The 12,735-nt window shown below is 48.2% G+C and overlaps 1 protein-coding gene across 1 annotated transcript; it reads left to right on the top strand.

The window, feature by feature from the left end:
- Positions 1–279: 279 nt before the first annotated feature.
- Positions 280–12,183, top strand: LOC141421587 (uncharacterized). Its single transcript, XM_074068108.1, has 4 exons — positions 280–500; positions 622–1,466; positions 11,013–11,138; positions 12,013–12,183. Exons 2-4 carry the CDS (start codon positions 639–641, stop codon positions 12,181–12,183), a joined length of 1,125 nt encoding a protein of 374 aa, XP_073924209.1. The 5' UTR covers positions 280–500; positions 622–638.
- Positions 12,184–12,735: the final 552 nt, after the last annotated feature.

The raw sequence follows: 12,735 nt of genomic DNA, 5'->3' as shown, positions 1-12,735 counted from the left end.
AAGCAGTCATTTTTCAGCCAGACAATCGAGGCCATCCAGACCAAGTTCCTTACATTTTGGTTTGGGAGGATCTGGTGAGGAACCCTCCCCCTTGGTTAACAGTTTTTCTGACCCACCCCTCCAGTTTGGCCCCCGGGGCTAAAACCCCAGTCACGCCCGCCTTGGTCATAAAGGAGGAGGAAAAACTTCCCCTTCCCACCTTGACCGGTCCTCAAATTAGGGCATCTCCTTCACCATCTCTGATCTTACCAGAGAGTTCCCCCCTTTACCCATCCCTCGCAGGGGCAGAGGAAGATCGGCCGCCTCCATACGTGACTCCCCCTGGCCAAGCCAGTGCCCCGGAGGAGGAAATTTCCTCATCCTCCTCAGCAGGACTGGCAGCAGGAGGAGGAATGGGTCGAAGACTTCGCCCCCGAGGGATCCGGGAAAGGGAGGGGGAAGATGGGCCTTCCTCATCAACACATGGGGAGGAAACTGTCCCTACACTTCCAGTCCGGATGGTAGGCCAAGGGGGACCAGGAGGGGGGCAACAGTTTCAGTACTGGCCCTTCTCCTCCAGTGATCTATATAACTGGAGAACGCAGAACCCGCCCTTTTCTGAAGACCCCAAGTGTCTCATAGATCTCTTGGAGTCCATCATGCATACACACCGCCCCACTTGGGATGACTGTCATCAGCTGCTCAATACTCTTTTTACGACGGAGGAACGAGAGCGCATCCTCAACGAAGCGAGGAAGAACGTCTTGGGGGATAATGGGAGACCCACAACTCTCCAACCGGCCATAGACGAGGCTTTTCCCCTACACCGCCCTGATTGGGATTTCGGGACCGCAGAAGGTAGGGAGCGTCTTCGGATCTACCGCCAGACTCTTATGGCCGGTCTCCGAGCGGCCGCTAGAAGGCCCACCAATTTTGCAAAAGTAAAAGCAGTCATTCAAGGGGAAAACGAAAGCCCAGCCGGTTTCTTAGAGCGCCTCTATGAGGCATACCGTCAGTACACCCCAATTGACCCTGAGGCGGACCTCCACCGGTCTGCTGTGGTACTCTCATTCATTAATCAGGCAGCCCCAGACATTAGGAGAAAACTCAATAAACAGGAAAACTTAGGGGAGATGACTATAAGGGAAATGCTACAGGTAGCAGAAAAGGTCTTTACCGCTAGGGAAACTCCAGAAGAAAGGGAGGAAAGACAGAGAAAGGAAGACAGGGAAGCCCAGGAGAAATTGAGAAAGGAGGACCGGGAGTTCCAGGCTAAGGAAAACCGAAAGCAACAGAGAGAAATGGCTCGTATTTTCCTAGCGGGTGTCCGGGACCAACCCAGGGGAGGGGGCCACACCAGGACCCCGGATAAGGAACACTGTTTTTACTGTAAGGAAATGGGGCATTGGAAGAGAGAATGTCCTAAGTTAAAGGGAAGAAGAGGGTTTGGAAGAAGACCGGGGGAAAACAGGGAAAGGGAACGAGCAGTAGAGCAGGCCAGAGTCTTCCTAGCCGGAGAAGAGGACTGAAGGAGACGGGGCTCGGACCCCCTCCCCGAGTCCTGGGTAACAATGCATGTGGAGGGGAAGCCGATGGGGTTCATGGTGGATACTGGCGCCCAATATTCGGTTTTAAATAAGGCACATGGACCTTTGAACAAGGCACGAACAAGTGTTGTTCAGGGGGCCACCGGTACGCAGTTATGTACATGGACTACCAAAAGAAAGGTGAACTTAGGAAAACACCAGGTCACACACTCCTTCTTGGTCGTCCCTGAGAGCCCCACTCCCCTGCTCGGACGGGACCTACTCACCAAAATAGGGGCCCATATCCATTTTGAACCAGATGGAATAATTGTGACTGATCGAGAAGGGAGCCCGATTCATGTCTTGTCCCTATCATTGGCTGACGAGCATCGTCTGTTTGAGAGTCAACAGGAACCAGGAGGGGACATGACTCATTGGGTAAAAAGATTTCCCACGGCCTGGGCGGAGACTGCGGGAACCGGCCTCGCCAAACACCTCCCGCCCGTAGTTATACAATTGAAGGCTTCTGCTCTCCCCATTCGGGTGAAACAGTATCCTATGCCTGAGGAGGCCCGAAGAGGCATAGCCCCTCATATCCACAGGCTAATAAAGGAAGGAGTACTGCGACCTTGTCAGTCTGCCTGGAATACTCCTCTGCTCCCCGTCCGAAAGCCGGGAAGCGGGGACTATAGGCCTGTGCAAGACCTACGAAAGGTAAACGAGCGGACGGAGGACATTCATCCCACCGTTCCGAATCCCTATACCTTGCTCAGCCACCTACCCCCCTCGCAAGTATGGTATACAACCCTTGATTTGAAAGATGCTTTCTTCAGCATTCCATTGTCAGAAATTAGTCAGCCGCTATTTGCTTTCGAATGGCAAGAAGATGGGGGCCAATCCGGACAGCTCACTTGGACCAGACTGCCGCAAGGATTTAAAAACTCTCCCACCCTGTTTAATGAGGCCCTGAGCCAGGACCTGGAACCTTTTCGTCGGAGCCACCCACGAGTCACTCTATTACAGTATGTTGATGACTTACTGTTAGCGGCAGAAACCCGAGAGGAGTGCATCAAGGCTACTGAACACCTGCTAACGGAATTAGGTGAGCTGGGGTATCGGGCAAGTGCCAAGAAAACTCACATCTGTAAAAGGTCAGTGACATATTTGGGTTATCGGATTGCAGATGGGGCAAGGTGGCTGACTGATGCCATGAAACAGACTATTCTGGCTATCCCATCCCCGACATCCACTAGGGGGGTGAGAGAATTCCTGGGCTCCGCGGGGTTCTGTAGACTCTGGATTCCAGGATTTGCGGAAATAGCCAGACCCCTATATGAGGCCACCAAAGAAGCTCCAGATTGGAGTTGGGGAGAGAGAGAACAACAGGCTAAAAGACGCTCTTTTGCAGGCCCCTGCCTTAGCCTTGCCAGATCCTACAAGACCATTCACTCTGTTTGTAGATGAGAAAAAGGGCGTAGCCAAGGGAGTCTTGACCCAACAGCTAGGTCCCTGGAAGAGACCAGTGGCATACTTTTCCAAGAAATTAGACGCAGTAGCGGCAGGATGGCCCCCCTGCCTCCGCATCATAGCGGCCATTGCCGTGCTGGTGAGAGAAGCCGATAAACTAACCTTTGGACAGGCCCTCTGGGTAACGGCCCCTCACCCGGTGGAGGGAATCCTTAAACAACCCCCTGGGAAATGGATGACGAATGCCAGGCTCACCCATTACCAGGGGCTCTTGTTGGATTCCCCTCGGATCACATTCACAGATCCCGTAATCCTGAACCCTGCCACCTTGTTGCCTAACCCGGAACTGCAGACACCTGTCCATGACTGCAAAGAATTCCTCTCCGAAGTTACACAGGTACGGGCTGACCTAAAGGATACCCCCCTGTCCGGCTGCAAATTAAACTGGTACACGGATGGAAGCAGTTTTTTCCAAGATGGAGCCCGAAGGGCAGGGGCAGCTGTAGTCGACCAAGAAGGAAATACGGTATGGAGCAGCGCCCTCCCACCCGGAACATCAGCCCAAAAAGCGGAATTAATTGCCTTGGCAGAGGCCCTGGAGAGGGCAAAAGGAAAGCGAGTCAATATCTACACCGATAGCCGCTATGCTTTCGGTACCATCCATGTCCACGGGGCCATCTATCGCGAAAGAGGATTCCGCACAGCAGAAGGAAAACATCTAAAGAACCTAGCCGAAGTCCAGCGTCTATTAATGGCAGTGGAAAAACCGAAGGCAGTGGCAGTGATGTATGTCCCAGGCCACCAGTCTGCCAAGACGCCGGAAGCTGTCGGTAACAACAGAGCAGATCAAGAAGCAAAGAGAGTAGCAATGGTGAGTCCTCCCATGGAGACAGGGCAACCTTCCACGGTTGCGGCGATAGACGTGCCGGTCCCAGAGCTCCCTCCGCTACCCCCCCGACCAGAATACTCCACAGAGGATTTCACTTGGATGAGAGCCCACTCCCCCTTTAGAGAAGGGGAAGACGGATGGAAAAGCGACTTGGAAGGCAAGTTAATTCTGCCTGAAAAACTCGGACGATTCCTGTTGACTAACTTACATAAGTCCACCCATTTGGGGCGGAGAAAATTACTAGACTTGTTGACATCTGCGCAGCTCCGATTTCCGAACCAGACCATAGCAGTCCGCCAAATTGTGGAAAATTGTGCCAGCTGCACAATCATGAAACCAGGACGAAGGGAGGGGCACCATACAGGTACTCGGGAACGGGGGAGGGCTCCGGGAAGAAGTTGGGAAGTGGATTTTACTGAGGTAAAACCGGGAAAGTTTGGGTACAAATATTTGCTGGTATTCATAGATACCTTTTCAGGCTGGGTGGAGGCTTTTCCTACAAAGAAGGAGACAAGTCAGGTAGTGGCAAAGGCTTTGCTAGAGGAAATCATACCCAGATATGGGGTGCCCGAGGCAATTGGGTCAGATAACGGTCCGGCTTTTGTTAGTAAAGTCCTGCAGGGACTAGCCCAGACTATGGGGGCCAATTGGAAGCTACATTGTGAATATAACCCCCAGAGCTCAGGGCAAGTAGAAAGGATGAATAGGACACTAAAGGAGACTTTAGCCAAATTGGCCCTGGAGACTGGCGGTGATTGGGTGACGCTCCTTCCCTTGGCCATCTTCCGAGTCCGGAACTCCCCCTATGTCCATGGGCTAACTCCCTTTGAGATCCTGTATGGGGCTCCACCCCCCATCATTCAGAGGACCTTAAGCCCAGAACTAGGTGATCTGGCCCCAAATTACCTGACCATGTTGCAGGCTTTAGCTAAAGTGCAACAACGGATTTGGCCCTTAATTCAAGCATACCACGCTGTTAAGAGGGACCCGGCTCCGGAACATGGCATAGTCCCGGGTGACATGGTATGGGTTAAAAGGCATCAGTCCAAAACCCTAGAGCCTAGATGGAAAGGACCTTATGTTGTACTGTTTACTACCCCTACCGCCCTCAAGGTTGATGGCATTGGACCTTGGATCCACCACTCCCACGTGCGTCGAGCCAATCATCAAAAACAAGAAGGGGTCAAGGAGTGGACTGTACGGCGGCACCCAGACAACCCATTAAAGCTAAAGCTTTTGTGGCCCCGGGAACATGCAGAGCCTTCAGGAGCAGCCACGGATGGGGTGGCTGATCGCTCTGATCTTGCTCAATGCCCAGAGCGGGAGCCTCGCAGAAACCAACCCTCACCAGCCCTATAAGCAAACCTGGATACTCACCGATGGGGAGACTCATACCACCCTCAACGAGACTACTCGCACTGCCCCCATAGGAACTTGGTGGCCGGAGCTTCAGTTCTGCTTCAGAGACATCAATCCTGCCTACAAGTCTACTGCCCCGGAGTCAGCCCGACGTTATGGGTTTTATGCCTGCCCCGGCCACAAAAAGAACCAGGAATGTGGGGGGATACAATACTCCTTCTGTAGGTCATGGGCATGTGTCACATCCAATGATAGTGAATGGAAATGGGGGATATCAAAATCAGACCTAGTCAAATTTGCCTTTGTAAATGGGATATTAAGGGGGCACAGAATTCCAATACCCACCCATAAATGCCAGCCCACGAATCTAGATAGAATCAAGGTCACTTTCACTGAAACTGGCAAGAAGGACACCCCTGGGTGGATACAAGGTAAGGTATGGGGAATTGTATTTTATAAATATGGTGGACATGCTGGCTTGACCATAGTGGTCAGATTAAAGATTGAGCCCATAGGGCCACCGTCCACAGCAGTAGGCCCTAATAAGGTACTTAGGCCGCCCAATGTAAAGCCATCTCCCCAACCTTCCACAACTCACCACCTTCCCTCAACCGTAGCTCGGGCTAATGTTACAACTCCAAGACCATCAGAAACCAGCCCTCCCCTGGTGAAGCCCAGTCTCATGACCGCATCTAAAGACCCCCTCTGGGAGCTAGTGGGTGCTGCCTTCCTGACGTTAAACCACACCAACCCTAACATGACTAACTCCTGTTGGTTATGTTATGATGTGAGGCCCCCATTCTATGAGGCAATAGGGCTAAACACCACTCACGATACCTCATCTGAGGAAAACCCTACTCACTGTTCCTGGGGAGACCGTAAGAGAGGTCTGACCATACAGCAGGTAAGCGGCCAAGGAACCTGCTTAGGAAAAGTGCCAAAGAACAGACGGGACTTATGTACTGTTATTAACGCCAGTCCTACCTGGGGAAATGCTATTAAATGGGTAATTCCAAAGGACAATGGGTGGTGGCTATGCTCGCGGTCCGGACTCACCCCATGCCTATCAACTAAGGTGTTTAACAGCTCTAAAGAATTCTGTGTTATAGTGGTTGTTCTGCCCCGCATCCTCTATCATTCGGAGGAAAGTCTATATTCATACTGGAATATAGGAACAGGTGAGAGAAAGAAGAGAGAGCCTATTTCTACACTAACCATTGCTACCCTACTTAGCCTAGGGGTGGCTGGGGCAGGGACCGGCATAGCCTCCCTGGCTACTCAACATAAAGGGATGTCTTCGCTGCGCGCAGCCATAGACGAAGATATAGAGAGAATAGAAACCTCCATTAGCCACCTAGAAAAATCCCTCACTTCTCTGTCTGAGGTAGTACTTCAAAACCGACGAGGTCTGGACTTGTTGTTCCTCCAAAAAGGGGGACTATGCGTTGCTCTAGGGGAAGAATGTTGTTTTTACGCTGACCATACCGGAGTTGTTCGTGACTCCATGTCTAAACTCCGAAAGAGCCTGGAACAAAGAAAACGAGAAAAAGAGGCAGGGGAAAGCTGGTTCGAGTCTTGGTTTAACCAGTCCCCATGGTTGGCTACCCTTTTATCTGCACTGGCAGGGCCAATAATAATCATCCTATTGCTTGTTACCATAGGACCCTGGATTCTAAACCGACTTATGACTTTTGTCAAAAGTCGAATTAATACTATCCAACTTCTGGTCCTCCGCCAACAATATCAGGCTCTTCATCCTCTTGAGGATGATTCCTCAATTTAGGCCATAAGAAAGGGGGGAATGAAAGGAATATGAGGTTTCAGCGGGCCCCAACCCCCTTGTTGGAGAAACCAGTACCAAACACCCCGTGTAGATAAGATATAGAATGTGAGGAATGCAAGATGTGAGGTACGAGCAAGATGTGAGGTACGAGCAAGATGTGAGGTACGAGCAAGATGTGCGGTACGTGCAAGATGTGAAGTACGTGCAGGATGTGCTCTGCCTGCTTGTCTAATGTTGATAACAAAAATATGCACGCCACTGCAGTCTATATAAGATTTCCCCCTAAGAGGCTCAGGGTCTTGCTTTCCTAACCGGTCCTGCGTGTCCGTGTGGGAGCTCGACCCTGGCTAGCCAGTCCAATAAACTCTGCTTTGTTGATTGCATTCACGCCTGGCTCTCTGTCTCTCGGGGGAATAGGATTCCGGGTCCTAACAGTAAGTCATGGCGAGAACATGTACCTAAGACATGATGAGATGAAAATGGCCCTTTACCTCTGAGGCCATCTTCCTTTTCAAAACCCATAAGACTTGTCTAATCATGACAAACACATCAGATTCAGCTACAAGGGTATCTTACAATATATCTGACTCGTATGTGTAAAAAATGTCCAAAACAAGAGATGTCTGAGAATGTTTCACAGCCAAGAGGAGCCTAAGGAGACAAGATGACTCAGTGCAAAGGGGTCACCAAAGGGATCCTAGCAGAGAAAAATGACATTAGGTAAAAATTAAGGAAATCAGAGGGCTGGCAGAGTGGCTCAAGTGGTACAGCACCTGCCTAGCAAGTGTGAGGCCCTGATTTCAAACCCCAGTACCACCAAAAAAATCAGAATAAACAAGTAATGTACCAATATTGGTCCATCAACTGTAACAAACATTGATAATGGGATTGGCTGTGGGATAAATGGGTGTTCTACTGCCTTCATGGTATTTCTGTAAATGTGAAACTATTCCAAAAAATTAAATTTATAAAAAAAAGTTAGCGTTAGTCAGCTTCACATCATGACAGTGACAGGCATGAGGCAATTAACCATAAATGGAAAGGGTTGGTTTAGTCGGTGGTTCTGGAAGGTCCAGCCCATGGTCAGGCAGCCTCACTTGCTGGGGGTCTCTAATGAAGGCTCCAGCTGGCAACAACAGGGAGCATGTGTCAGAGCCAACTGCTCACATCTCAAGTGCATTAGTCACTTTTTTTGTTGCTGTGACAGAATACATGACATAAACAACTTCAAAGGAGAATTTTATTTGGCTCCTAGTTTCAGAGATTTCAGGTCATAGCCCTTAGCTCTGTTGATTCTGGACCATGGAAAGCAAAATTTCATGGCGACAGGAGCATGTGGAGGAGGAAGCAGATGCGAAGAAGAGAGGGGGAACATAGAAGAGGCAAGATATAGTCCCCAAGGACACACTCCAAGTGACTTACTTGCTCCAACTAGGCCCCACCTCCTACTTTTCCTCATCCCTCAACAATGCCACCAGATTATGAATTCATCAAAGGATGAACCCAGTGATGAGGTCACAGCCCCATAATCTAACCTTGTCTGAGAAGGTCTTCACAGAACACCCAGAGGCGTGCTTTACTAACCTCCTGGGCACTTCTCAACCCAATCAAGTTGCCAAGATGAACCATCGCAGTCAGGGAGCAGAGAGTAAGAGAGAGCAATAGAGAGATTGGGTACCACAATATTCTTGAAGGCATGCCCCCAGTGACCTAATGATCTTCTAGTAGGCCCCAGCCTTAAAAGTCCATAGTACTTCCTAAACCACCATCCTGGGCATCAAGGTTTTAACACATGGACCTTTGGAGGACGTTATCCATATTCAAACCATAGCAGTTAGTAAGAAATCTGGTAAACCTTACCAGAAGCACAGAAGAAAGGTGGATGAATGAAGGGTGAGAAATGATTGGTACAAAAGCATTAAAATACAATGAGCAGCCAGGAAAGGAGATCCACACCTATAATCCCAATACTCCAGAAGCTAAGACAGAACAGTAACCTGGGCTACTGTCTTAAAAACAAAACAAAACAAAATAATACAAAAAACAGAAAAATGACACCTATTGAATCTATTCTGAAAAGGGGTATAGGAAGGATGGAAGAGAATGATGGAGGTGTGAATCTCACTAAGATTCATTCTAAGCACTTCTGTAAATGTCACAAAGCACCCCCAATACAACAATATGCTAATAAAAATAAAATGTAAAACAAGCCAAAGCAAAACAATAGCTACAAAAACCTCCTTACAAAACAAACAATGGCAGTAACAACAAAGCAGCCCCACACAGAAATTTTACTAGCAATGGCAGCCAGCATCAGGTCTGTGACATGTTTAAAGAGCTGAGACAGAAGAGTCAGTTGACAATTACATATCAAGCAAAACTCTCCTATAATGATCATGGTGAAATAAAAGGGTTTTTTGGGGAAAATGGCAGATGAAGCTGATGTATCTAATTTCATATGTCTCAACTTTCTATAAAAACAAGAATAATTGGACTTCATGAGTAAGAGACATAAAAGGGTATGATTGGCCTGTATTAATTTTGATTGGAAGTAGGGTAAACATTTCAGTATTAAATCCTTTACTAAATATTGGTCTGGCTATTAAACAATCCACATTTTCTCCATGTAAGTAGAGAATGGTGTATTTATAAAACTGTGAGTAAAACAAAGGAATGTAGAAAAAGCTGGACTTATACCAAGAACAGAAAAGATGAGTAACAATGGTGATCACACATGACAAAATTAAATTGAAAAAGGGTCTAGTGATGCCTTAGTAAGGATGCTTCAGTTAAGTGAAGGAAACAGCCACCATCCACATTTGATTCATTGGATTCTTAGAGAACAATTGACCACTTGACCATTTTAATTTACATAAAATACAAATAAGACTTAAGGTTTTAATTGTCAACAGACCAGGTCAATATACACAATGACAAAAACCATATAATGAAAGGAATACAAATCAGGCAATTCTTATAAGTTGACAAACCATAAATGAGCTTCAAATACTCACATTTGAGTACAGAATAGATTTGCAAATGAGGAGACACAGGTTCTGTTAGAAACCACTCAATTGTTCCATTGAGGGTAAACAGATTGAATTTTTAAAAGAAAAATGGGGAACTTTAGGGTGTTATCCTGCCCTAATAGTTGACCTAGCTGAGTGCCTGCCCCACCCTCCTCTTCATTGTTTTTGAGGACAGAATGCATATAGGCCAGAAGTTCCTCTTGAGGTGGGCTAGCTGATTGGTTCCAACATGGGTGCCAGGAGGACCACCAAATTACATACAAATACATTATAATATCTTCCGTCTCTAAGGCAGCACACTGAATAAACTCTGTTTTGCTTGGTCACTACTGGGACCTGTCAAAATCTAGGGAGCACATTCTGGAGCCTTCCTACCTCAGTACAGTCGTTCCTCAATCTTTGTCCTAATTCATACTCACTCAGTGAACTAGAAGTGAAGCAAAGTTTGGATTCTGGGTATCAGAAAGGCAAACATAGACTAGGTTATCTAGTTTTGCACCAATGAGTTAAAGTCAGAATTAAAAATTCAAAGGTTAAATTTACAATTGATTGAGTGGATTTTCCTGGGAGGAGCTCCAGGCTCCTCCCTATGGTGTGGCAAAGGGTGGGTTGCTAGAGTGAGTATATGTGAGAGAGATGGGCCCTTATTCACTTTGTCCAGCCTATTACTTGGACTTGTTCATTCTGGATAGTAAGAGCAGGGCAGCAACAGAGCGTGGTGGGCTGTGCCTATACACTTCAGTGCTCCACTGGTGTTTTGCCTGGAAGAGGACCTGGAGGAGTACATATTTGGTGAGTGGCTTTTGCCCACTTCTCCTACCCCGTTCATAGTTTCCAATCTTTCCTTCTCACCTCTCTCCTCTCTGCACGAGCACCCCAGTGCTGGAGGTTTACCTGTCCTTCCCTGACCTCTTATGTCTACAGGGCAAGGGGACGCATAACTTCGCTGCATTGAGCTGCACAGTCACACCCTCATTCAGCTGGAGTGGTGGTTCACAGCCACAGGCCAGACTCGAGTCACTATTGTCGGACCCCTTCAGGCAAGGCAGTGGCTGGTGGACATAATCTGGCATGTGAGGAGCCGGGACCATTTCAGTAGAGCCGAGGTAGGTGTCCTTCACATCAGAAATTGGGTTTTTTTGATGATCAACTGGGCCTCATGCTTGCCAGGTGGACCCTCTTACCACTTAAGCTACTCCTCCAGCCATTTTGTGTTGGTTATTGAGATAGGGTCTTGCTTTGTACCTAGGATGTCATGGATCTCTTAACTGCGATGACAGGCGTGGACCGCCATAACCAGATTTTTATTGAGTGAAATGGGGTCTCAAAGTTTTTGCAAGGACTGGAATTGAACTTCAATCCTCCTAATCTCCACTTCCCAAATATCTAGAGTTACAAGCTTAAGCTACTGGATCCACCCATTTTAAATTCATGAATTTATATATAAATAAAGAAGTATAAACAAGATGTATAGAACATCTTGTTTTCAAGGGTTTTATTTCTCCCTCAGGATGGGTCGTTGAACAAGCACTGCGTGTTTCCCATGTCACAATGAGAGGCAGCTGCACAAACAGAACAGGAGTGTCCTGAGAAGAAGGGCAGACCCTGGAGACCGAACTTCTCCTCCAAGCATTGGCAGCTGTAATTAAACTTTCCTCCCAGGGCATGCAGACAGCGTGATAGAAAAAGGGTGTCCTGCTCCCATGAGTCTCTAGGGACACTCATGTATAACTCCAGGAGAAAGACTGTCCCTGAGGAAGCTGTCCACTGCCATGAACAGGACAGAAACCTGACATAGGGTGTGTTCATGCCAGGGATTGGTGGAGTACAACAGCTGGATCAGATGGAGGACACCAATCACAAAGAACACACAGAGCAGTGGCTCTGCTAGCTTTGTCACACAGATTTGAGCCAGCTGGGCATTTGTCTCCAGAGAGCTTAGGGCCCAGGATATGCAGATTCATGGTGTCACACCCTCAGTGCGACATTAACAAAGCTGGGAAGAAAAGAGGTGACGCCACTCCAGGGTCCAACTGGCAGGACAGAGCACAGGATTCTGGCCTCCAGCTCCCCGCCCAAGCCTCTGCCTTCATTCCCCCAACTTACACAGACCCTCAGAGGGAGGATCAGCCAGCCTGGGCCCCAAGCTGAGACCCGGGGCCCCTCAGTCTCCCCCTAGACAAGCAAAACTAAATGATGACCATGATGTCTCCAGATGATTCTAAGGAGATCTCCGGGCCTAAGGACCCACCATCTGCACAATGACACCTTCTCTATGCCTTGTTCCCCTTATATTGGGGATTGTGTCTGTGCTGAGTCCCCTGTGGGGGGTGTGTGTGTGTGCAATATCCACACTTGTAAAAGGCACTCAAGTTTGTTTTGTTGAAAAGCACTGACTTCTTACTTGGGCTTGTGAATTAACTAAAAACAGGAGATGCTTGGCATCTCTGTCTCCATTTTGTACCTGCTGTCCTTTGCTCTGAGCCAGTCTTTCCTGCAGCCACCTTGGAATCATGGAAGGACAGGAATGATCAATTTCATGGGAACCAGATGGCTCCCCTCTAGTGATGACAGCAATGACATCTTTTGTGGAACCCCTCTGGGAACTCTTAAATTGAGATAAAGGTCAACCAGAGCACACATGTGACTGGGACTGTTTAACTATGCATATCTTTGTCCCCTGACCCCAATTCTTTGTCTACT

This window comes from Castor canadensis, chromosome 1 (genome assembly GCF_047511655.1).
Source record: "Castor canadensis chromosome 1, mCasCan1.hap1v2, whole genome shotgun sequence".
In the NCBI taxonomy this organism is placed as follows: Eukaryota; Metazoa; Chordata; class Mammalia; order Rodentia; family Castoridae; genus Castor; species Castor canadensis.
The sequence above is the reverse complement of the archived record's forward strand: the minus strand, read 5'-3'. Positions and strand labels throughout refer to the sequence as shown.